At 42.7% G+C, this 24,412-nt stretch overlaps 1 protein-coding gene across 3 annotated transcripts in view; it reads right to left on the reverse strand.

Annotated features, from left to right (window-relative positions):
- The window catches only part of OSBPL5 (oxysterol binding protein like 5), a 156,707-nt gene that overhangs the window by 8,249 nt on the left and 124,046 nt on the right, over nt 1-24,412 (reverse strand). For all 3 annotated transcript variants that reach the window (XM_048484298.1, XM_048484296.1, XM_048484297.1), the window contains 10 exons: nt 22,252-22,468; nt 17,711-17,895; nt 15,507-15,588; nt 13,831-13,929; nt 13,624-13,720; nt 12,229-12,327; nt 10,341-10,438; nt 9,122-9,211; nt 3,276-3,412; nt 1,692-1,877 (listed from right to left, as the gene is read on the reverse strand). In XM_048484298.1, the coding sequence (XP_048340255.1) occupies nt 1,692-1,877; nt 3,276-3,412; nt 9,122-9,211; nt 10,341-10,438; nt 12,229-12,327; nt 13,624-13,720; nt 13,831-13,929; nt 15,507-15,588; nt 17,711-17,895; nt 22,252-22,468 (1,290 nt within the window). The remainder of the gene's footprint in view (nt 1-1,691; nt 1,878-3,275; nt 3,413-9,121; nt 9,212-10,340; nt 10,439-12,228; nt 12,328-13,623; nt 13,721-13,830; nt 13,930-15,506; nt 15,589-17,710; nt 17,896-22,251; nt 22,469-24,412) is intronic.

The raw sequence follows: 24,412 nt of genomic DNA on the forward strand, positions 1-24,412 counted from the left end.
CTGTGAAACAACCTTGTCAAGGCAGGTCATTATTATAGCAATTTCACAGACAGGGAATTGAAACTGCCAGGTACTGGATTTGCCCAGGATCACAGAAACAGAATTTGGCAAGCAGTTTCCTGGACCCAAAGAAACAAGTATGTTGTGACCAGGTTTAGCGTAGTTTTATGTCTAGATTTCAATAGGCAGTTTTTAACAGATTAATAATTTTTTTTTCATTACCTCAATACCAATTTCTTTAGGCCATTTCCTCTTGCCAATTTCATCAGGAAGTCTTTCTGACACTTAATCAGTTATTAGGTTTGAAATATTACATATTTATCCCACCCATCCTTGAAAGAACTAAAGACAGTGTACATGTTTTCCTTTCCCTTATTTAATGCTCCCAACAATCCTTTAAGATAAGTTAGGCTGAGAGTGGGTGAGACTAGCTCAAGACTAGCTCAAGTAGTGATATAAACCAATCTCCCCTTTCCGCACTCTAATGAATGCACTGCACTGGTTTCCTATAAAAGCTCCTTGGTCTTGAGGATGAATGATACTTGTTAAAAACTGCATTTTAAAACAGCAAACGTGGGCAAAACATGGATGTACAATGGGAAGCTCTACGGTAATCTAGACTGCCATGTATTAGGGTCAAAGTATAATATGAGAGAGGATCAAAACTACAACATGCCATCTGAGAAACAATTCTTGTGAACAATCCTATATACACTGTGAATTGATACTCGTTCTATATTAATATAATTGTTACTAGCAGTAAAGCAGTAAATACAGTGGGTTAGATAGGCGAGGTGTGTGTGTGAGGGCAGGTACTGTTTGCTGGGGGTGAGGGATGGTGGGGAGGGCTTGCTGGGGGTGGGGGGAAGGCAGGGAGGGCTTGCTGGGAATGGGAGATGGTATGGAGAGCTTGCTGGGGGGTGGGGGGAAGGCAGGGAGGGCTTGCTGGGGGTGGGGGGAGCTGCTCCACGGGCCCAGGCTTGGTCTTGGGGATGAGAGGCTGGTGCCAGGCAGTGGAACATTTGTTCTGCCACTCAGCCTGGCTGTTTGAGGAGGCGGTAGGGCTTCTGGCAGCCAACAGAGCAACAGCGCAAGGCGCCACTGCTTTGCAGGCAGGGAATCCAATGTCAGGGCTATAACAAAAAATCCAAACTTTCCTGCCTACATGGCAAACATCCAAACTTACTAGGTCTTCCAGGTGCTCCTTGGCCACTAGTGCTGTAGGGAAGAAGGTTGGGCTGCCAGATCCAGGATTGGAAACTCCTGCTGATTTGAGAATGGAGTCAGGGGGAACAGGGACCTCAGTGGTGGGGTACAATGCCATAGAGTCCACCCTCCAAAGAAGCCATGTTTTCTTGATCTCTGTAGTTGGAGGATGAATTGTAATTCTGGGGGATATCTAAGGTCCCACCTGTAAGTTGGCATCCTTAAGGTTTAGTGCTATCTTTTCCAAAACTCTGCAATAAAGCAGATTTGGGAAATATCAGCAAAAAGTCAGGGAAACGCTTGGTGTGTGTATGCATAAATATACCACAATGTTGTGGAGAAACTGGGGGTGGGGGGTGGAATTGACCAATTCCCAACAGCACTGAGCCTGTGTGGAACCTGTGTGGAAATGGGCTGAGTCTACTGAGCAGGCAAGTGCAAAATATATCCACACATTGTAATCACCACGTACAACAGTTACTTACTCTTCATATTTGTAGTGCCATTCATTTGTGGCAGCGTCATGCCAGAAGAGCAGGGGTTTCCAATCAGTTCCATTCTCCTTCCGTTCCCGCGCTGCATTCCTCTGCTCTTCTTCCAACACATACTTCTCTTGAGTTGCCTTGTGCTGGTCTCCTTTGCTGATTGCACTTGTTACATGTTGCCAAAGTCTAGAGACAAAATCCAGCCTAAGTCCCTGAAATAAAGATTTCTATACCTTGGAGCTGCACTTCCTTGTAACAAAGAGCCAAACTAGACATGGCATTGGTAAATAGTCTGGGTTCAGCCTCAAAATGGAACAAAAAAAAATTCCCCCTGGGCCATTTTAGTTTAGGGAAAATGATGCAGGGCAGAAAGCAGAAACCTCTCCTCCATTTGGACCATGATTCTAATCTAAATTGAGTCCCTGAATGGTTCAAAAATTAGCTCCCTGAAGCTGCTGTGTAGCCATGGGAAAGGCAAGTCATTTAAAAACATAACTTAAGCTTAGCCCAGGGCTCCCCAACGTGGTGCCAATGGACACCCTTCCTGGAGTCGACATAGTGATTTTAGAAGGGATCTCCAAAGTCATCCAACTGTCTACACAATGCAGGAAACTGAAAACTACCTCCCTGTCACACCCCAAGTTTTGGATCTGGTCTGACCCTCTGGGGCAACAAAAAAACAACCAGGCATCATTCTATATGATTGCCCTATACGACAGCCCTTCAAATACTTCAAGATGGCTATCATATCACTTCCCAGTCATCTCCTCTCCAGGCTAAGCATATCCAGCTCCTTCAACCCTTCCTTATAGGACTTGGTCTCAAGAACCCTCACCATCTTCCTTGCCCTCCTCTGGATATGTTTCAGCTTGCAAACATCCTTCTTAAACTGTGATGCTCAAAACTGAAAACATTACTCTCGATGAGGTCTCACCAGAGGTGTCAAACTCGCGGCCCTCCAGATGTTATGGACTACATCCCCTGCAGGGAATGACAGGAACTGTAGTTCATAACATCTGGAGGGCTGCGAGTTTGATGCCTGTGTACCAGAGCAAAGCAATACTATCACTTCAAATGATCTAGACACGATACTTATTTTGATGCAGCCCAATATCACATTTGTCTTTATAGCTACCACATCACACAGTTGACTTATGTTCAATATATGGTCTAGTAAGACTCCTAGGTTCTTTTGGCACACACTACTGCCAGGACAAGTCTGCCCCATCCTATAATTATGCATTTGAGTTTTCCTACCTACATGCAGTACTTTACATTTATCTCTGCTGAAATCATGTTTAGTTTCAGCCCAGTTTTCCAGCCAGTTTTTCAACCACATCAACACCAGTCAGAACCATTTCCTAATTTCAATCAGTGCTTCCATCCCTTCAAGTTCTGAAGATGTTCTGAAGGAAAAGAAACTCACAAGTGTTCCTTTCTGCTGAACTGAAGCTTTCAAGGTGGGGAGGGAAACCATCTGGAATTGTTTTGTAAAAATGGAAAGGGGAGGCTTCCAGATACGTGGCTGAGTTATTAGAATCTCTCTCATCTACTTGACTCTCTTAAAGGCTCTGCTTAGCTTACCTCTCTGATTCAAATTCAGTTTGTTCTTCAAACAGCACAATGTGACGCTTCAATCTCTGTTTTCGGACTTCACTGGTTGGATTCCAGAATGTCTCTGTGCAACCATTTTTTAGCTCATTTATATATACTTCTCCATCCTGAAAAAAAGAAAAAAAGCCCCTAAGTTTTAGAGTTGACTGAAAACATTCAGTAGATATGTTCACTAGGGCTCACCATGAATTGTGTAAACAAAGTTCTCACATAGTCTTTTGATATGTCACCCATCCTTTCTCCTTTCCTCTCATCCCTTTGGCCGTTTCCGCACGGCCCAAAAACGGCGGCCTGGGGGCGGTAAAAACGCCGCCCCCAGGCTTCGTTGCTTCGGTCGACAGGCGCCCGCTTTGCTGCAACACAGCAGCGGGCTGACCTGACTGGGCGCTTTCTTCCCATCCCCCCCCAGGGCGGCCGCCAGGTTGCCCTAAACAAACAACCTCTTTAAATGGGGTTGGTTGTTGGGAGGGAAGCCGTCTTCCCGGTGGTTAGCGGTGCTAAATCCGCGCCGCCGGGAAGATCGCTAAGTCTCCCTTCTCAGCCCTACTTCCATTTGATGTCTCGGTCATGCATGCCTGCTGGCCGTGGAAGCCCCACCCACACTGACTTCCTCCTCGACCCTCCCTAAATTTTGAGGGGGTCGGAGGGCAGTGCCGGGGCAATGGGCTTCCACGCTGTGCCAGCAGGCTTACGATCGGGACATCGTGAGTGGGGTGGAGAAGGGGGAAGAGGCGGCTCCGTGCGGAGCCGCCTCTCCTGCGGGGGCCTCTGCTTGGCCTGCTCGCACGCTTGCGTGCAAACAGGCTTGCGCCCCCACGCCGGCAGAACTCTTGGCGGCGTGGGAGCGCATGGCGGCCGTGCGGAAACGGCCTTTCTCTCCCTGACAAACTGTAGAGTGCAAACTCATTGGGCCTGTGACTTCTCTGTTGTGTCTATACTGCTCTGTATAGTGCCAGGAGCTTTAAAATCTACACAGTTTTGTAGTAGCATCAGCAGCAATATTATTTGTATAGCAATCCTTTTACACTGACCATTAACCCAAAGCCAATTTATAAAATGCTTGAAAGCAGCAAACATTGGTTATATTTGTCAAGTAAGGATAGACAAAAAGGTCAGATTCACCAGGTGTGGACCCCACAGATTTCTCACCTGCCTAAATCCAAAGCTCTGAAAATCTCTCCCCAGGGAGATTTATCTATGAAGACTTTTTTGTTTCCTTTGGCATTTCTTCCATAATACCTTCTTCCTAACCAATGTGTTAATTGTCATTTTTATGTTTTATATGCATTTTACCTCTGTTTTAATTGCTTTAATTATATGTGTTTGGGAAAGTTTTGATTTTAATGATTTTAAATGTAATTTTATCATGTATGTTTTAAACTGTCAGTCACTTTGGTGGCCTTTGTAAGGGCAGAAAAACAGGATATAAATTCTGTATAGAAACAAAGATTCTTCCATTTTGGACCGAAGCAGCAAAGAATGGGTGTAGCTAAGTGAGTAGTTGTCTGCACTAGATTCTCCCTTTGGGTTCCTCATTACTTTAGTGAGAAAGTCAAGTTTCCTGGTAAGAGAAGTCCTTTGGGGTTGAAAACTTAAAGATCATATACTGTATGTCCAGTTTAGCATTTGCAAACCTAAAAAAGCTGGAACTTCATGTCTTCGGAACTTGTTTTCCCCCCTGCCTCTGCCATGAGGTAACTCCCAATAGAATACAGCCATTGAGAGAGCAAGAAAAATTCTAATACAGAAAGGGAAGATGCATGTTCATAGCTCAACATTTCTTATTATCATTCCATTAATGCTCCAATGTTGGCAGCATTTTTCCACTGTCCATTATCAATTTAATTAGTAAACCAGCTACTAATTAAGCTCCATTGGTCGGAGGCTGAATAGGCAATTGTTTGGTTTTTGCGCCATCCCACCTACAAAAACCGTGGAAGTAAAATTAACCAGAAGGGTAATTTGCACAGCAGGACATGAGGAAACCATTATTACAGAACCATTATTACAGATTACAGAACCATTATTACAGAGGAAATACATTATTACAGAACCATTATTATAGATTCTGTCATGCAGCCCAATATGAAAGTTTTTCCAGTTATACCTAATGTTCACAAGTTAACCTTTACATTCTCTCACTTAACACATTTTGTATCACCTTCTTCTTCCCAGAAACTCAGGACAGTATACCCAGGACCCCACATTATCCAGCAAGCCCCTCAATCCCGCTCCATACAGTCAACCCTGACAAGGGATTTGAAACTGAATATTCCCACACACAAGCCTAACACTGTAACTACTACATTAGCTCTGATTGCCATTTATTTATTGGATTTAAAACCTTTGCATCTTTCCTATTTAGAATAAGGCAACTTACAAAAGTAGCTCATGCTAAAAACATAATACAATGTAAAATGTAACAATATAATATAATATAAAATGACAAACTCCAAAAAGAGGAGCAAATGATACATTGATTACCTATCAAAAATTACCAGTTCATTCTCAGTTCAGGACAGTGGTTCTCAACCTTCCTAATGCCACAACACTTTAATACAGTTCCTCATGTTGTGGTGACCCCCATTTTACAGATGGAGAACACTGATGCAGAGAGTCTTAGGCGACCCCTGTGAAAGGGTTGTTTGACCCCTAAAGGGGTCCCGACCGCCAGGTTGAGAACCACTGGTTTAGGACATATATCCATCAGGAAAGACCAACAATAAACAACAATAAACAAGAAGACCATTTTGCCTTGGAGGTCCGGGTGGATATGCCGCGCCAACCCTGTCTAGGCGACGGACTGATTTATGTCACCCGCGGAGACTTATGGAGCCTATTGGTCTCCTGAATGCTCTGCGGGACCCTGAACCCCCTGGCACCCTCGATGAGCAGGTGGAGGACTGGAATTCCAGGCTCTCCGATGCCATCAAGATGATTGCTCCTCGGTAGCCTCTGCGCCCCCGCCTGCGGTGGGTTCCCTGGTATAAGGGGGAGTTGCGCCAAATGAAGCGGGAGCTCAGACGGCTAGAGCAAGCATGGAGGAAGTCTCGCGAAGGAGTTTTGCAAACAACTTATAGGATGTTTATGAAAGCCTATTAGTTGGCGACAAAGAGGGGAAAGAGAAAGCATCTCTCTTCCTCTCTCGCATCTGCTAGCTCTCACCCGGCACAACTGTTTCGGGTTGTTCAGTCCCTCACTTCACTGACAGAGGGTTCCATAAATTCTCCGTTGGCTGTGAGGCATTCATGAGCTTCTTTGCAGATAAAGTCACGTCATTCCACCGGGACCTTCCGGCCACCTTTGATACAGTTAGAGAACTCGAGGCTCTGTCGCCGTCTTCAGGTCCTTGCATGGACCAGTTTTCCCTACTCGCCGAATCCGATGTTGACAGGGTCCTAGCTGCTATTAGACGTACTACCTGTCCTCTGGATCCGTGCCCCTCCTGGCTAATAAAAGCTTGCCAGGAGGAGTTACGGCCCCACCTGTTGAATATCATCAATGGCTCCCTTGAGCAAGGAGTCTTTCCAGGTGTGTTGAAGGAGGCAGTGGTCTGCCCACTCTTGAAAAGACCATCCTTAGATCCTGGTGATCTGGCCAATTACCGCCCTGTCTCGAATCTTTCGTTTCTGGGGAAGGTAATTGAGAGAGTAGTGTTGGAGCAGCTTCAGGGCTTTCTGGAGGACACATTGGCACTTGATCCTTTCCAGTCTGGGCATGGGTCAGAGACCGTCCTTGTTGCTATCACAGATATGCTCCGCATGCAGTTAGACCAAGGTGGATCGGCGCTGTTAGTTTTGCTAGTTCTTACTGCAGCGTTTGATGCGGTCGACCACGATATTTTGACCCACTGCCTGGCTGCTTCCGGGGTGCGAGGCACTGTCCTTCAATGGATTTCCTCGATTCTCCAGGACAGGGGTCAGCAGGTGTGGTGTGGGGACCAGGCCTCCCAAAGGTGTCTGCTTCATTGCAGGGTACCTCAGGGGGCCTTGTTATGCCTGCTCTTATTTAACATCTACATGCGACCCCTTGCTTAGTTGGTGCGGAGCTTTGGGCTGGATTGTCACCAATATGTTGATGACACCCAGCTCATTCTGTTGATGCGGGGGGGGGGGGGCGGCCTCTGCCCCTGTGGCTCTACAGCATTGTTTGGAGTTGGTTGCTGGTTGGTTGAGGCAGAGTAGGTTAAAACTCAATCCTTCGAAGACAGAGGTCCTCTGGCTGGGTCGTGGTGAGAGACCTAGGGATTTTCAGCTGCCGGTTTGGGAAGGGGTTCTGTTGGCCCCAACCTACCTGGCTTGTAGCCTGGGGGTCCGCCTGGATTCCTCCCTTTCTATGGAGGGCCAGGTGGCCCATGTTACCCAGGTAGCTTTCTTCCATCTTCACCAGGCCCGGCGGCTGGCCCCCTACCTCTCCCAAGCTGACCTGGCCACTGTGATCCATGCGACAGTCACCTCGTGGTTGGATTACTGTAACTCGCTCTATGCGGGCCTTGAGACTGACCCGGAAGTTGAAGCTGGTCCAAAATGCAGCAGCTCGGCTTCTTACGGGGGGTACTTATCAAGATCACATTACCCCCATGCTGCGCCGCCTGCACTGGCTCCCGGTGGAATTCTGAATCGTCTTCAAGGTGTTGGTATTAACCTTTAAGGCCCTTTGCAGCTTGGGGCCCTCATACCTGCGGGACCGTCTTACCCCATAAGTCCCTAATAGACCACTACGCTCAGTGCCCCGCACCCCGGAAGCAGCCAGGCAGATGAGGCGGTCCATGAAGTCCAATGAAATGAAATGAAATGAAATGAAATGAAATGAAATGAATAAATGAATGAATAAAACTAATGGGCAAATTGTCATCCTTTTATTTCTCAGAGCATACCCAGATTGTTCCAGATCCATGGTCTGGGTGTTTAATCTCAGCATTTTTGTCTTCAGAGTCTATACATTTATAACACCTTAATCAATGCTTTCCCCCCCCACTCCTTCTTCTACAGGGCTGACAGCGACCTTTGTAAGATGCGGCATTCTTACAACTAGTTTCCCTTTGGGAATGCAAGTGTCCCCCAAGAAAAGCATATCTGCCTTGTCCCAGAACACATACTTTGCCGTCATTATCAAAAAAGAACATGGAGATCTGCTTTCTGAAAGTGCCCATCCTGTCAAGGGCCCACCCTACTTCAGGGATGATCTGTTCAGTTCAGTAGAAAGATGCCTGATGGCCTCAATACCTTTGTTCCATGCTCTTCTTCATTTACTTGACTGAAATCAAACTAATTCAAGCAACAGCTTCTTCTTGGCACATCGTGCTGCAGTCTATTTTTGGACTCTTTCAGTTGCAGCTCCCTGTTGATGGAACAACCTCTCTGATCATTTTAGAAAGGACCCCTCATTGATGATCTTTGGGAAAGTCTCAACATCAAAAGTGTTTGGAAGGATTTGGACCAATTATAGATGGGTGGCAACTGCAATTTTAATGTCTGAGTGTTCTGTATTATTGTATATGATTTAGCTATTTTTACTGTTCTAAATTCTAGAATATTGTTACCTGCCTAAGGTCCCAGGTTCCTGGGAGAAAGGTGAGCTTATGAATATGTACGGTATAAGAATGTGAGCAAACAGTGGCAAGAATGGAGCACAATGTCTGAGGAAACAGCACTACCTTTTCATGGGTGTTACCTAAGAGCAACTTGATTTAAACTTGGGTTCACTTCAAATAGCAGGAAAGTTAACACTGAACTGTTCCAACCTGCCACACTTTCTCCACTCCAAAACATGTAGTCATTTTTAAAGCTGTCAGTAAAAAAATGATTATTCTTTACCCAGTGTCCATCAAGGCTTGCCAGTACTTCTTCTCCCAGTTTAATCTTCCCCGAGATTTGATTAATGTTTGTGCTGCCACCAAAGAAAGGCTATTGGGAAGAAAGGAGACAGAAAATAGTACTCAGTGTATTGTCGAAGGCTTTCATGGCCGGAATCACAGGGACTCCACTTGCTTTATTACCATCAGATCCTCTGAAGATGCCAGCCACAGATGCAGGTGAAACATCAGGAGAAAATGCTATTAGAACATAGCCATACAGCCCAGAAAACACACAACACCCCAGTACTGCTCAGTTTTTTAAACTGGAAGCCAGGCTAGAACACAGATGCAGAAATGAAACTGATGATCTGGATTTCCACAACTGCCAGGGAAGAATGAATTCATTTAAACACTGTTGTTTGTCAAAACATAGGCAAGTAGATGGATAGTGAAGTGTTTATCTGACTCCTTTGCCGAATGGTGAGATAATTATTCATTGAATAATCAAGCAACTGAAGTGCTCTGTACAATAATGAAAATGTATGCAGCAATTTAGAACAGCTCTGATACTGCTGGGTCCTTCCAGGTTCCATGCAATCAAACACATGTTGTGAATTCTGTGCTGGGAATTTAAACCCAGAAACAGATAGACATGGTTAGGTCAGCACCATGACATGCAGGGGCCCTGAGCCTCCCACCCACCATTTCACAAAGTTGAAGTGATACTAGGGGGTTGCCATTTGTCCCACTGCGGATTACATGAACAATGATAAGGTACACCTAGGTTTTCCCAATAGAACAAAAGAATGCCCCACAGAGCTGTTTCAGGTCAGGAAAATGGAAAAATTAAGCCCTGTCTCCCCATGCACAATGATCTTGATCAAAATATGGCGCGTGTGCGCCTAGAGTAAGCTCCCAGCATGGAACTTGCAATATACATTCAATCACGCAGACAGAAGAAAAATCCAGCACGTAGTCATAGATTTAGAGATGGGTTCTTACCAATTGTGGCATAGCTCTAGAGCTCTCTCACCACAATGAGACTTCAGGGCCACTGTTGAACCATCTTTATTGAACTAGTTCTTCAGGGTGTTTCAAGTTCTCATTTAGTGTCTCCCCTTCCATATTCACATTCAATGCCTATTATTAGTTTAGACATCAAGGTGACTTGCAGGAGTGACCTTTGTTAATCCAATTGTTGTATGAGGAGCAGAAACTGAGAATTTTTAAAAGGTTACCTTTAATTTAAATTCCAGTTCTGCCCGGTGACTGCTTTTCTCGCAGTCAATGGTAACCTTCCCTCCGAGCTCCATTGTCATGGTACCATACAGAATTCCTAGAACAAGAGAAAAGCCACAGCTATTCACACAACATCACAGGGGAAACATCAAACCCATGACATGTATCATAAAGTAGCGACAGTATTCTAATTTTTAGTTTATTTGATTATATAATACTGATATGAATCATCACCTCGTTTGCATTAACCTGCATATTCTAGAACATTTTAAAATAACCCAGTTTTTCAGTTCAGAGGTTTAGCGACATACATACAATATTAAACAGCAGCTGCAGCAGGATCCAGCAGAATACTGATAGGTATCACTCAGCAGACCAAGTGATTTCAGTACTGCTACCACCCTCCTTCAAGCTCCTTCCCACATCCCAAACTCAAAATGCAGCTGTTCTGGCTCCCTGGTACAAACAGGGTTGGGTATCATTTTAGCCCTTTCTGCTTCCACACTATTGTTCACAGGATCAAACAGAAAAGGTGCAGAGTCTAGCAGCGATCTGAGTTAGATGAAGAGGCATGACACTATTTCAAAAAAGTAGCAGCACATCTCAAGCAGCTGGGTGTCAGAGTGGCAGCTTTGTATTCTCTTCCCCCATCACATTGATGAGCAGAAGGCAGGGCCCACAAAGAGATAATGCCAGTATTTCCTGCAACTCAACTGACCCAATTCCTCTTTCAGCCCCACCTTTTTTTTCTAGCTTAAACTAGAGCTGGCCTGAAATGGTGAGGGAGCTCCATCTGGACCGCTGAAAGCCACAGTCAATGTAGTTCCATGACATCTTTTTCTCCTCAGTTTATGGAGCTTTTAGAGGCCTTTTTATTTTGATTTTTGAGGATGGGTGGGATGACAATTTTTTGAGTTGTGAGAAGGATATCACATCGTTTTTCAAGATAACTAGTGTTAAATGTTCTTTCTGGGGTTGTGCAGGTCTGTTCAGCCATAGACTCCCTATTTCCAATGTGGTTGCTACTGTGAATATGATCCACAAGGAATAAGCTCTATTTGAATAATTGGGCAATCTAAAAGAGTACCATGTTGCAAATCTTGTCCCATACCAGTTAAGGGAGCTTAATGTAGATTCTGAGAATCATTCATGCCACACACAGGTTAAGAGTTTATGATCCTTCTCCCTGAGTAGCTGGTGTGCAAGTATCCTATTCCAACTGCAGGTCTAGTACTGGCATTGTTTCAGCTACCCAGATCTGCTTGTGGAGGCTCCTAATCCAGGAACAAGTAGGCATTAGCAAGGACAGAGTCACAGAATTCAGCAAGAGAAAGGAATAAGCATAATGTTTTGGACTCAACCCACAAAGGAGTAGACGTTGCAGCTTAAGATAAGCTTTACTGGAATTTGGTTCTTTCTAAAATGAATTTGAGTTTACAATTTACAAGCAGAACAGAACAACTCTGTTGTTCTGTGATAACGCTTCAGTAACTGTACTGATTTTATTTTTGCATAAAATGTCTAAGACTGGGCTCTGCAGCTGAAGATTAGTGTTACCAATTTAGATGCAATTAAGTCCTTGTGCAGCATTTCTGTTTTTGGATTGAACTTAGAATCTATATGAACTAAGATCAGTACTTGTACTAGCAGGATTCCTCAGCGTGGGATACAGCAAGCAATTGCTACTCGTAGGTCACCATTTTGCAACTGGCTCTGGTTTATTAAAAAAGGAAATTCTGAATACCCATCTAAATTGTTATTGATAGGGAATCCTGTATTTGCTCTTGAATGGTTCTCTGAGTGGAAAGCATCCTCACAAAGGAAAGATGTGAAACCTATGACCTCCCACCCACTTCCTCTCCCCCAAACACTCTTGACGAGTCTTACCTTTGCAATGGGCATATGGCATAGTAATAATGTACTCCTCTCCACTGCTTAGAAAAGTAAGTTTAGCTTGCCCATCCAATAACGCGGAAAGTGAATTACCTAAAAGGATGCAGAAGTAACAATGAATACTTAAAATATACTACAGACTTAACACATATGTTTCCTCCCCCCTTTAAAGTAGGCAGTGAGGAAAAGAAAAAAGCCCAACAACTTTTTATTTCCTGAAACCTAGCAGTCTGGATATGGAGTGTATGGGAGCTGTTCCCAATATTCCTTACAGCAGTAATGAGTATTGCTTTAGACTGGTGGGTAAAACAAACAATACCTAAAAGTCACAAGAACAACAACATGTTCCCGAGGTCCCTCAGACCCAGGCAGCAATAAAGTTAACTGGAATTGAGGAAGAGCATCTAGAGCCCAGACGGGTGCCAATCATGCTATCATTAGGAAGGGGAAATGCAGTTCTTGAAAACCTTATCTATGCAAAAACAATAATAACTTATTCTGCCCAGAAATATGCAACAAGATGCAAGTTTAGCCTCTGTCTGGTGAGAAGATTAAACTTTGCTGCAGGAGAAGGACAAAAAAAGATTTCTCCAAGCAATAGAAGGAGGCTGAGATGGGCTTATTTGCTACTGTAGACTAGCAATAAGAACGTGGTGAATAGTATACTAAGTATTTTTGCCCATGAAGGACTTCTAGGGAATGCTGGGGGGATTCTACAAAGAGCAGTATTTGAATAATTCAGCCACACTTGAAAGTGAAGTAAACATAATGTTTCAGCAAGAGTCTACAGCAAGTTCTTCACCCCAGGGTATAATTCCTAGCTTCATACACATATATATCAATGGGATGAATGCTAATTCAGCTGTCAATCTTATCCTTCTCTCCCCTCTTGCTTCAAGCAAGCTGTTTGCCTTTTAAAGTTTTATTTTAAAAGCAAATCATATATGTTTATATACATTCACAATCATCCTTTGTCTTACTAAAAATATAATTGCTTAAGAACAATTGCAAAACTTTTCTGGGGATAGGGAAAGTGGAAGCACTGTTAATATTGTTACCAGCTAGCTTTCCACCAGTGGGTTTTCTTTGGTTCACAGTGAACCATTCTGTTTTCTGAGGTCTTGCCCCAAGACAGAAAAATGTATGCTGCAGCAAGGGCATTTTCAAATTGTCCCCTACTGGTGAGAAGATGAAACCTTGCCACAAGAGAAAGGCAAAAAAGATTTCTCCAAGCCGAAAAGGAGACTGACACCAGGTTAAAAGGTGATGTTTCAAGTTGTCTTACTGAAGTCTGTTTTATTTTTCTCTCACTCTCCAGAGTTAAACACAGGATTAGAAATGCAGCAGAACTGGGGACTCTCCTCCACTGCCTCATTATATGGCCCTTACCATAAAACTTTGATTTGGCTAGAATGCTGCCAGTAATACAAAACCCATCTTTCCGGTTACTGACATGAAAGGCTGATACAGGGGGATGATGAGAAACCTGCAAGAAAGGAAAGGGAGATCAACCTCCATGTAGACATATCTTATGGGGCAGGAGCTCAAATATTCTTTTTTACCCCCCATCAGATGCATGTAAAATTTTTGATTTACCTGTTCTGCTATGTAAAATGTATGACTATTTGTCTGTGGGTGAAACCAACAGCAACGAAAGGTCTCTCCCAAAATGGGATTGTATGGCTTTTTAATTCCCTGCAAGAGAATAGAATTTATCAGACTTGCAATATGACACACACACTGGGACCATGTAGATTACAATTTCAACCCAGAAAGAAAAATTAGGGTGAGGAAATAAGCTTCTACAAGTGTCACAGACAAGGATGGAAATATGGATCCACATTAGGATGTTTTTTTCAGCCCCTTTGAACTGTCTTAGAGTATTTTTGGTGCCCAGTGGGGATGAAAATCTCCATTCAAGTCTCCCAGATTTTCGTGTGTGACTAGAATGGGACTGTGGCCAAGAACATAAAATAAATGTGTAATTTGGTACACCACACAGGCTCTTTGACTATCAGGGATTCTCAAAGTATGACCTGGGTTGCGCTAAGAAGAATGAATAATGGCCACAGGAAGAACAGATTTCTCTCTAAATCAATCCTGACTGGCCAGAAAGCAAAGATGCAGCCTGCTGCCTTCCCCCCACACCAGTGGAACATGAAAAAAGGAATATTTTGTGTTAACTTTGATGATGTTGGAAAGAAAAATACTGATTATAAATTAAGGGTTGCTCCACCAGTTCTTAGAAATTCCAACCTTGGAACCATTCCAACCAAGTACCAAGGTCTGGTGAAGCTTAGAACAAATATAGTTTTTGGTAAGCCAGGCCATCTTTATAATTGTTTTGTACTAGTATTACTATAGGGGTCTGAAAATGACTTTTACTTGAGGAACTCCAATATGATAAAATCTGAACTAGTCCTCAATGACACATAGGAAATCCTTAATGAAGAATGCCCTAAGGTGTCAGTAAACAGCAGAAAAGCTAAAAACAATGTTTAAAAGTTCTGAAATTTATTACATTCACCTAATTTTCAACCAGTCTCGTGATTATTATTTTTTTCGCACTGAATTACTATCTGAGTTAACAGGCTTGGCCATGCTGGCAGGGGCTGATGGGAATTGTAGTCCATAACATCTGGAGTGCCAAAGGTTCGCCACCACGGTGCTATAATGTTCAACTGGTGAGAAGAGATCAAGCACATTTCTCAAAGTGCAACACTCAGTGAGAAATGAACTGCCATAACATGGTAAAAGAGCAACAAGAATATCCGGAATGGAAAAATATTCTCTCAATATAAGCAATAACAGGTAATTAAACTACAGGAGCAATAAATAACTGGAGCATTCTAGGTTGGATTTGAACAATGCAGGAAGTTGTCTCCAGGCATGATCTTATCTTAGGGGAAGCAAGAAGATCAAGTATTCACCCCCTCATAACACCCTTCTGTCCAGATTGCTCTCAGACTGTATACTCACAAGATAACCCTCTTTTAAAGATGGAGTGTATTGCTGAATTTTTGTATTTTTAACCTGGCTATATCTCAGTAAGGTTTGTGAACAGTAAACTGTATTTAGAACACATTAGTCAATAACAATTCTGTTCATTCCTGACCTCAAAATACTTGCCCTAATGAAGTGCATTTTTACTGCTTCTGGAAGATTTATAGGCTTGAGATGCCAGCTTTTAATCAGGCAAAAGGTTAAACCTTCAAGATACAGTCAGCAGTCTCCAAGGGAATATTATACAGATGTCAATAGTCTTTTCTTACCTTTGGCTTCTTATAAAAGCCTGATAGGTACCATCTCAAGACTTGCTTGATTCGACAATATGGATCTTCTTCAAGAGCAGCTCTGTTGGAAAACAGCCATCCCAATTACTCTAAGTGATTCTGATTATGGGCATGAGACTCCATCATGGAATCCCACCAAAACCAGACAGACTAATGTGGAACCCTATAAAATCCTTCCATTGCTAAGAGAGCAGGGGAGTAAACTTGCAGCTATGATTTGGCCTTTATTGTTTTTCCATGCTCAGTTTGAGCATTAACAGTGATGTATCAGCAGAAGGCACTAACAGATGCAGATATTTGCCATGTCCCATTGCTTCAGAAGTCCCTTCCAACACCAGGAAATTTGGGTTGGGTCAAGGGGCTGTAGCGAAGAGGGGAGAAAAAGTGACACTGCCCTTCCATCTCTTGCATCAGTTGAAATGAACTTGCTGTAGTAGGAGGAAAGTTCATGCCCTTTACCCCTCCACATGGGCCACAGGATCCTGACAATCAACTTTCTGACGACTGAAAAAGGCTGCTGGGGTATGGGGGACATGGCAAAGATCAGCACTCCTTGTCCCCCAACAGATTATTAGATCCAACCCATAGCTTGTTCTGGTATGACAGAAGTTGAAATGAAGGGAGCTTCTGATTCTCTGAGGTCTGGTTGGCCTTCAGCATCCACTTGCCAATGAAGAGTCAGCTAAGAAGCATCCAGTATAGTATGTATGAGTTGTTTACATGAACCATCGGGGTACATTCTGTTACATTTCTTCATTTTATTATTGGTACCTCTGGCATCTAAAATGGGCTACTTCATTAAAAACATATAGCTATAGGAAATTCTACAGCAGAATAAACACTCAAGGGGAGACTGCATATCTTATAAATGCTACAGCAATTTATGGATGAAAGGCACTAAAAGTTACTTTTGTATACCTTCCATTTATATGGATTGGAGTGGTGTGTACAGCTCTGAAATGTATTGAAGATTACTTAATAGGAACACTGGGGTATTTTTTACATCCAACTCTTAAAATTAATATCAACAGCAGACAGGAAATTAAAAAAAAATAAAGTCCACCCTATTGCAATCCAGTGCTGACAGACTTCCCATCACACCATTTTCATTTTAGCTCTGAAATGTATCGCAGTTTTGAAATGTATTGAAGATTATATAATAGGAACACAGGGGCATTTTTGTAGGAAAAAAACATATTTCTCAGGTTGCCAATTTGGGAAAAAAATACATGTTCCTATATGTATCCCCTTGGCTCCATCAACAACCTAAAGGGATACTGTAACCAAGGAATCAGAAGGAGATTAAGATTGGGAAGAACAGCCATTGAAGGAGTTAAAAAGATTCTTAAATGTAAAAATGTGTTACTGGCAACCAAGATGAAGTTAATTCATGTCACAATATTCCCTATTACTATGGATGGGTGTGAACATTGGAACATGAAAAAAGCTGACAGGAAGAAAAAGGAGGAGAGCTTTATGGATATTGTGGCCCACCCCTGCCCCCCAAAATAAGTGGGTTCTAGATCAAATCAACCCTAAACTGTCTCAAGAAGCTAAAAGGAGTAAACTGAAGCTATCATACTTTGGTCACATTATGAAAAGACTAGAAAAGACAATAGTGCTAGGAAAAATTGAAGAGAGGGCCCACCATGAGATTGACTGACTCTATAAAGAAAGCCATGGCCCTCAGTTTGCAAGATCTGAGAAGAGCTGTTAATGAGAAGGTGTTTTGAAGGACATTGATTCATAGGGTCACCATGAGTTGGAAGTGCCTTGACAGCACTTAACACACACATTTGTATCCCCAAAGTATCCCCATTGAACTGATATTATGTGGGGATAGTATGCTTTTTGTCTTTGTTCCATAAATCGTAACACCTATATAAACCAGTGGGTAGGGAAATGCAGTTATTGCTGATTAACAGTCAGCAGGATTAAGTACAGCACAAAGTATAATAGAGATGGGGTTTTTTTTTAACCCTCCTCACATCTCTCATGAACAGTTTATATCTAGAGATCACTAGAGTGGATTCATGATTCTAATTCGCAACAGCCACAAACTTTGAGAAACCCATGCATTAGGAGATCCTTCAAACAGACAAAGGCCTCCATCGTCAGTAGCCTAACGCTCTTGCCCATCTGCACACGGCATCATAAGAAAGCCTCCTGAAAGTGCTGCTTACTGGGAAAGTAGATCGGCATGGTAGTAATAATCTGAAAGTTTATTCAGGAAGGAGCGTGGCTCCAAGATGAAAGTAGGGAGAACCACACGAGACAGGTCCATGCCAGGCCGCAGCTGCTTCAGAAGAATCCACATCAGACTCTTGTTTTCATCTGAAACTGTTTCTGTTTGTGAAGTTTCGCCTGTCTAAAGTGAAAGAAGAGACATAAAACGACAAGTAGTTATACTGAGCAGCATTAAGAGAAAATGCTTTGAGATGGCTATGTCCAATTGACAGAACTAGTTACATGATTGGCAGGAGAAAATAGTGTACTTAAAGGTGCCTTCATATGTTACAATGTCCAAGTGATTTTTATCATGTCCTCACTTGTATTGTTGAACATAGAACTCAGTCCACAGATTTGACAGCAGACTGCATGGATTGTTCCAGTAGTAATCTGTAGGTATATTCATATAATTAGGCAGTTTCTGTTTTCCACGTCTGGCAAGGTACACTGAAATATTCACTGTATATTAACATGACTTCTAGCAATCAATTTATGTATCATTATTTGTTCTTAGACTATTCCATGTTGTTCCCTAAACATAGTTGGTAGAGGTATGTAGCATTGAGGAAAGAGTCTGAGATTCTCCCATAAACCTAGAGGCAAGATGAGGTACAAAAGCTGGTAACACCTTCAGCTGTTGCTTTTGTTTTTACTGATCATGGCTATCTGTCATGGAAGGTTCTGCTCTTTTCTTCCATGCCCATTTGCCTCTTCCTGCAGGATGAGGGGAGAACTCGGGGTGTGACTGAGACGGATGCACAATGCAAGAGCATGCCCAAGAAGTGCTACCATTTCATGCAGAGAAAAGGCCAGCTGACTCCAAATGAGTGATCAATTGTGCTCTGCCTCTGGTCTGCACAGCACTTAAGGTTGCCAAACTCCAGATGCTGTCTGGACATCTTCTGGAATCAGAGGTGTACCAGGGGAAAATGGCGCCCAGAGACATCCATTCTTTGGGTGCCCCCCCACGCTATGCTTGGGGGAGTGCCCACCCCTGGCCCCATCCCTGAGCCCCTCCCTCTCCCAGCTGCCGGCTTGGAGCCGGCAGCCAGCAGCCCATTCTGCCCTCCCCTCTGGGGAGGACAGAAGCAATTGGAAGGCTCTGTGTTGGGGCCATGCCCGAGCTTATAAAAGCAAAGGTCCTAGCATGGAACCCTCCAGTTGCTTCTGTCCTCCCCAGAGGGGAGGGCAGAAAGGACTGCTGACTGCCGGCTCACAGCCAGCAGCCAGGAGGGGGCAGGGCTTAGGGGGAGCTGGCAGCTGGGAGGGGGCGAGGCTTGGGGAGTCCTCTAGCTTCCTTGGCCCCGCCCAAGTCAATGATGACTTGAGCGGGGCGAGGGTGCCAGGAGACGAGAAGGCAGCAGGACTTCCGATTCCGCCCTCCACATGACCAGATCACTGGCATCCGGGGACAGAGGGTACCCCCTGTCCCTAGGCAAATACGCTACTGCCTGGAATTACAACTAATTTCCAGACAACAGTCAGTTTCCTTGGAGGAAATAGATGCTTTGGAGGGTGGACTATGGACGTTATACCTTAATGAGGTACCACATCGTTCCCAGACTCAATCCCCAAATCTCCAGGAATTTCCCAATCCTACCAGCACTTCACTCTCAACCTGCTGAGCCCGTTCAGTCCTTGTTACTTCTGGAGCAATAAAGCAGTTTGATCAAACAAAAACTTGCCAACTGAGGAACAACGAAACTTTCTTTTTGCTTTCTATTGATTTTTATTAGTTGCAATCCATCTTGTGTGCAGCATCCTAAAGCTCGATGATTCTCCATTAATGGAAACCATTAAACAAAAACTATTGCAGTAGTGCTGCTACAAGCTATGACTATTATTGATCTGTCAGCACTTTTATCAGATGCATTTACCAACTATACAGGGGCATTCATCTTGGCCCTACACAGACATTGCACACTGGATTGGAAATTCAATTCTCCCAACATTATAAATCACATTTCTCAAGCACAAAATCACACTTCTAACTGCTGCCATTTGAAGATCTCAACTCAGATAAGAATTCAATTTAGATTTAAATAGTTGCTCCTTTCCTAATATACACTGACAGTCTAACCATATTGCAGAGAAGCTGGGAAGATTAAACATGATACACTTATAGTGTTTATTGGGAGCAGTGGGAAACACCACAATTTTACAATAACAAGACTGTCATTCTTCAGTGGATTCAAGCTTTACACAAGACATGTGCCAACTATGGTGATCACAAGTCTGGGAAGAATTCTCAAAAAGTACATTGTCCAAAAGATGGGAAAGTATAGCTTTAATGAATTCTTATCAATATTTTCACTATGAGTAGTTTCAATACCATTGAATATGAAGTGTTTGATTTTCTATGCCTTGCTCCCTTGCTGAATCATAGGCTATAGAAAAACCCTTAATATTCATAACAATCTTATATTGGTATATGAAATGAGAACTGTGGTGAAATGCCAGAAAACTAGAATTTGAGATGATATAATTTGTGGTATTCCTGTAATACCCATATATTTATTAAAGGAATTTATTAGCAGCCACTTGTTGGAGTGTCTCAGTGCTTTTGTGCGCTCATGGCTTGCCTTGAGGCTATTTGCTTTGTAGCGGTTTTTCTCCTGGTTTTCTGTTTACACAAGAGATTGGGCCAGAGTACTCAGTTCTCAGTTCTATTCAGCAGAGACAAGCAGGTCCATAACAACAGCTTTTATGAGCAAGGCTTACAACCATCAGTTTTAGCTACAAGAACTAGAATCTGAAATCAAGAGCTCCACCCAGTAGGAACAAACTAAACCACACAGATAATAGGGGTGGAGCAGAGTCCTTTTCCTTGCACTATTACATTTTAAAAGGGTTCTTTCTTCTTATCTAAAGTACTTCTGCCAGTCCAACAGGGTAAAAGTTTAAACCATGCATGCTTTGTTTTCCTGCAAACTCCCTCCTTGTTTTCCTGGCTTGTTCCCTCCTTGTTTTTCTGATAACTCAATAGACCTGTCTTTGTTAAACCTGCAGCATTTTAAAAAAAACACACAAAAATGGTGGCCAGAAGAGCAGGAAAAACTGCTGTTGGGTGAACTTGGGAAGGCAGGAAGGAGCAACCAAACCCAGATAAAGAATTATGCTTCATGTTTAGCTGTTTTGCTTTGTGGGGAAAAACAAAGCAACAAGGAAGGTAATGTTTTTCAGCATTTGGAAACTACACAGCTTCTCGGCCCTACGATGGCTTCATCACTGCCCTATGGTGGCTTCAAAAATGGCAAAACAACAACAACAATGCATAAAGGAAAGTCTATGGCGAAGATGTGAGCTAGAATGTAAGTTTGAAAATGGCCTCAGATTCTCCCATGTGTTTTCTTTAAAAGACATATATTTCATCCTTTACACTTTGCTATCAGCTTCATTAAGTTTTTTGATAATCACTAGCTGATCCAATTTATTGTAGATAGCACCTAGCAAAGCCCTGATGGTTAGTCCTGGATAGCCTTATCTCAGAAGCTAAAAAGGTTCAGTCTCGGCAAGTATTTGGATGAGACACCACCAAGGAATACCAGGGTTGTATTCCTTGTGATCCCACAGAATCACTATAAATCAGCTGTGACTAGATAGCAAAAAATAAAAATTACCTAGCAGCAGCTTGTCAGTAAAAGTTCTGCACAGGTAAAGTAATTTCCACAACACATCAAGCAGAACTGGTAGTTAGTTTTATTTTTTCTTATTTTCAAACTGTCCCCCCTAGATAATTCCAACGTTAGTTCCATGACCTCCACTAGATGTTCCATAACAAGGCAAGACACAAGCTAATAAGGCTAACAAAGACCCTCTAAAAGAAAAACTTGCAGTGAGATTATTAAACTGAATGTGAATTAATTATGTGCTCCTCCATAGTCATCTAATATAATCTATTGGCCTTTTACATCTCATAGACTGCTTGTTTCTGTGCATAACAAGATATAAAATATTATGGCTTGTCTATCTCATTGAACAGACGGGTTTAAACTGAAAACACATTCTTGCAGCGATTATTACTCCCTTTCTTCTGTCTCTGGCAAAGGCTATATCAATTCTACACAGTTCTTTAGTACAATTTCTAGTTATGGCTCCCAGTGGACCTGGGAATATGCCAATGGGAATATGCCAATTTCTGCACAACATAATAAGAAAATTATTGCATATGTTGAAAGAAAAGGAAATGTTATAACACTTTCTGTTCTATGTGGATAGAACCATGGGTCAATTAATAATACTTTAGAACAATGGTTTAGAACAATAATACTTTAGAACCTTCCTAATGCCGCGACCCTTTAATACAGTTCCTCATGTTGTGGTGATCCCTAACCATAAAATTATTTGTGTCTTGGTTCCTAAGACCATTGGAAATATGTGTTTTCCGATGGTCTTAGGTGACCACTATGAAAGGGTTGTTTGACCCCCAAAGGGGTCGCAACCCACAGGTTGAGAACTGCTGCTTTAGAAGAACAGATGTTTAAAAAGTTGTTACCTCTCCAAACTCTTCATAATTCTGTTCTAAATAGGTAGTCCCTTTCTTTTCCTGGGACAACTCCCCATGAAGTTCAGACTGATCACTTTCACTCTCATTTGTCTTCCGGCTGTTCTCATGCATTTCGTTCTCAGACTCTTCTATGTTGTCTCGTTCAGATTTGTCAGAAAAAGCATCATTCTCCAAGTGATGGTTTTCCAAAGCTGATTCATTAAGTCTGAAACAGATAAATGTCACTATTCTGAAACGAAGCATTAGAGATTTCTTCTTGTATTTATTTATTAAAACATTTAAACCTGATCTCTCCTCATGATTCAAGGCAGAGGGAATTTGACTCACTTTACTCTCTTTCAAGGCACAGTCATTTGCAGCATCTAGAAACATCTGTCTTTAATCAAGTGGACACACACTGACCTAGTGAGAGGTAGCTGATATCACTCATTATTCCCCAACTTCTTCGGCTGCCTTTTCACCAAGTGAGCAGTAGCATCAGTGGTGTACCTAGGCAAACTGGAGCCCTGGGCAAAACCTGAGTTTGATGCCCCCCCCATGGGCAGCCACCCTCCCCCACCAAACGTGACCAAACAAAAAATTTTTTCCACCAGGTCGTTTCAAAGTCACCATCACATTATAGAACATGCCCCAACTTACAAATCTGTACACAGCAGAAATATTTTTTGAAAACATTTTCAAAATGCTTTCAAAATAGTAATAATAACCTTTATTAGGCATTGAGAGAATAAAAGAAATAAAGAAAACAAGCATTGGCAGGAAGGGGGTGGATTTAAAAGGAAAATCTGGGGAAATGCCTGCTGTCAGGGGGTGCCTGCTGTCCGGGGTGAAATTATTAAGATAGCAGCACCAAAATTTCCAAGTATCTTCACCAGGTTTGGTGAAGTTTGGTTCAGGGGGTCCAAAGTTATCGACCCTCAAAGGTGTAGCCCCCATCTCCTATTAGCTCCCATTGGAAACAATGGGGGATGAGGCACTCCCTTTGGAAGTCCATAACTTTGGACTCCCCGAACCAAACCTCACCAAACCTGGGTGATATCATCTGGATAGTCTCCCGAAAAATCCCTGAAATTTTGGTGCTGCTAGCCTAAAAACTGCACCATCTGCAGGCCAAAAATCCCACAGACGAACCTGCAGTTTTTGCGCCCCCCACAAGGTGGCGCCCAGGGCAACTGCCCACTTTGCCCAATGGGAGGAACGCCTCTGAGTAGCATGCCCCAATATTTTTGGGACTGGTATATCCAGCCTATGATAATTATGTGAGGTAAAGTCAATGAGAAAGCTTGCTGGGGAAAAGCCCTGCATTTTTCTGTTTTACTGAGATCTTTTCTAAACCTAGGCTCATTCCGCACATGCAGAATAATGCACTTTCAAACTGCTTTCAATGCTCTTTGAAGCTGTGCGGAATGGCAAAATCCACTTGCAAACAGTTGTGAAAGTGGTTTGAAAACGCATTATTTTGCCTGTGCAGAAGGGGCCCTAGTTTGGTATCATCTTTTTTTGAAAGACTGTAGGCAAAGTGTGTCTGCATGCCAAGCAAATAGGAAGGTGTGCTTTTTTACCAGATTAAAGAACAGTCTTGTATCAAGGTCATAATTAGAAAAATTCATACTGTATTCTTATCATGGAGCTGTTCCAATGAAAATACATGGCACCATTTCCTGTTGGGATAATCCAGAGGTGACTTTGGTATTGCTCACAAGTCAGTATTTTTAAAGAACAGAACAGAAACTTCTTTAATGTACATTTTAAACAGCATTAGAGAACATATTTATGACCTCCTAAAGATAACGCATAGAGAATGAAGCATTAGCAGCTCTTTTTCAGCTTTCCTCATTACAAATTAACTTTGAATAATGATTTAGAGACTATGTGGAGCATTGAAGCTACCGTGCCAAAGAGTGTTTGGCCCATTTGTGTGGATGAAATGTAGGTCACTGGTGTGGCAGGAATCACAAATAACTAATACGGCATGTCATACCAGTGGAATGACTACACTTATTTCAGGACTTTTTTTTTTTAAGGAGAAGGATGGAAAAGGAGATAATGCAGAAACACAGAGACAAGCAAATATACATGGTACAAAGTCAGATTGAGTCACATGTTAAAAAGTAAATTTTAAAAGCCCTTCTGAGTTTGAAAAGACTGA

Source organism: Sphaerodactylus townsendi, linkage group LG02, assembly GCF_021028975.2.
Source record: "Sphaerodactylus townsendi isolate TG3544 linkage group LG02, MPM_Stown_v2.3, whole genome shotgun sequence".
In the NCBI taxonomy this organism is placed as follows: domain Eukaryota; kingdom Metazoa; phylum Chordata; class Lepidosauria; order Squamata; family Sphaerodactylidae; genus Sphaerodactylus; species Sphaerodactylus townsendi.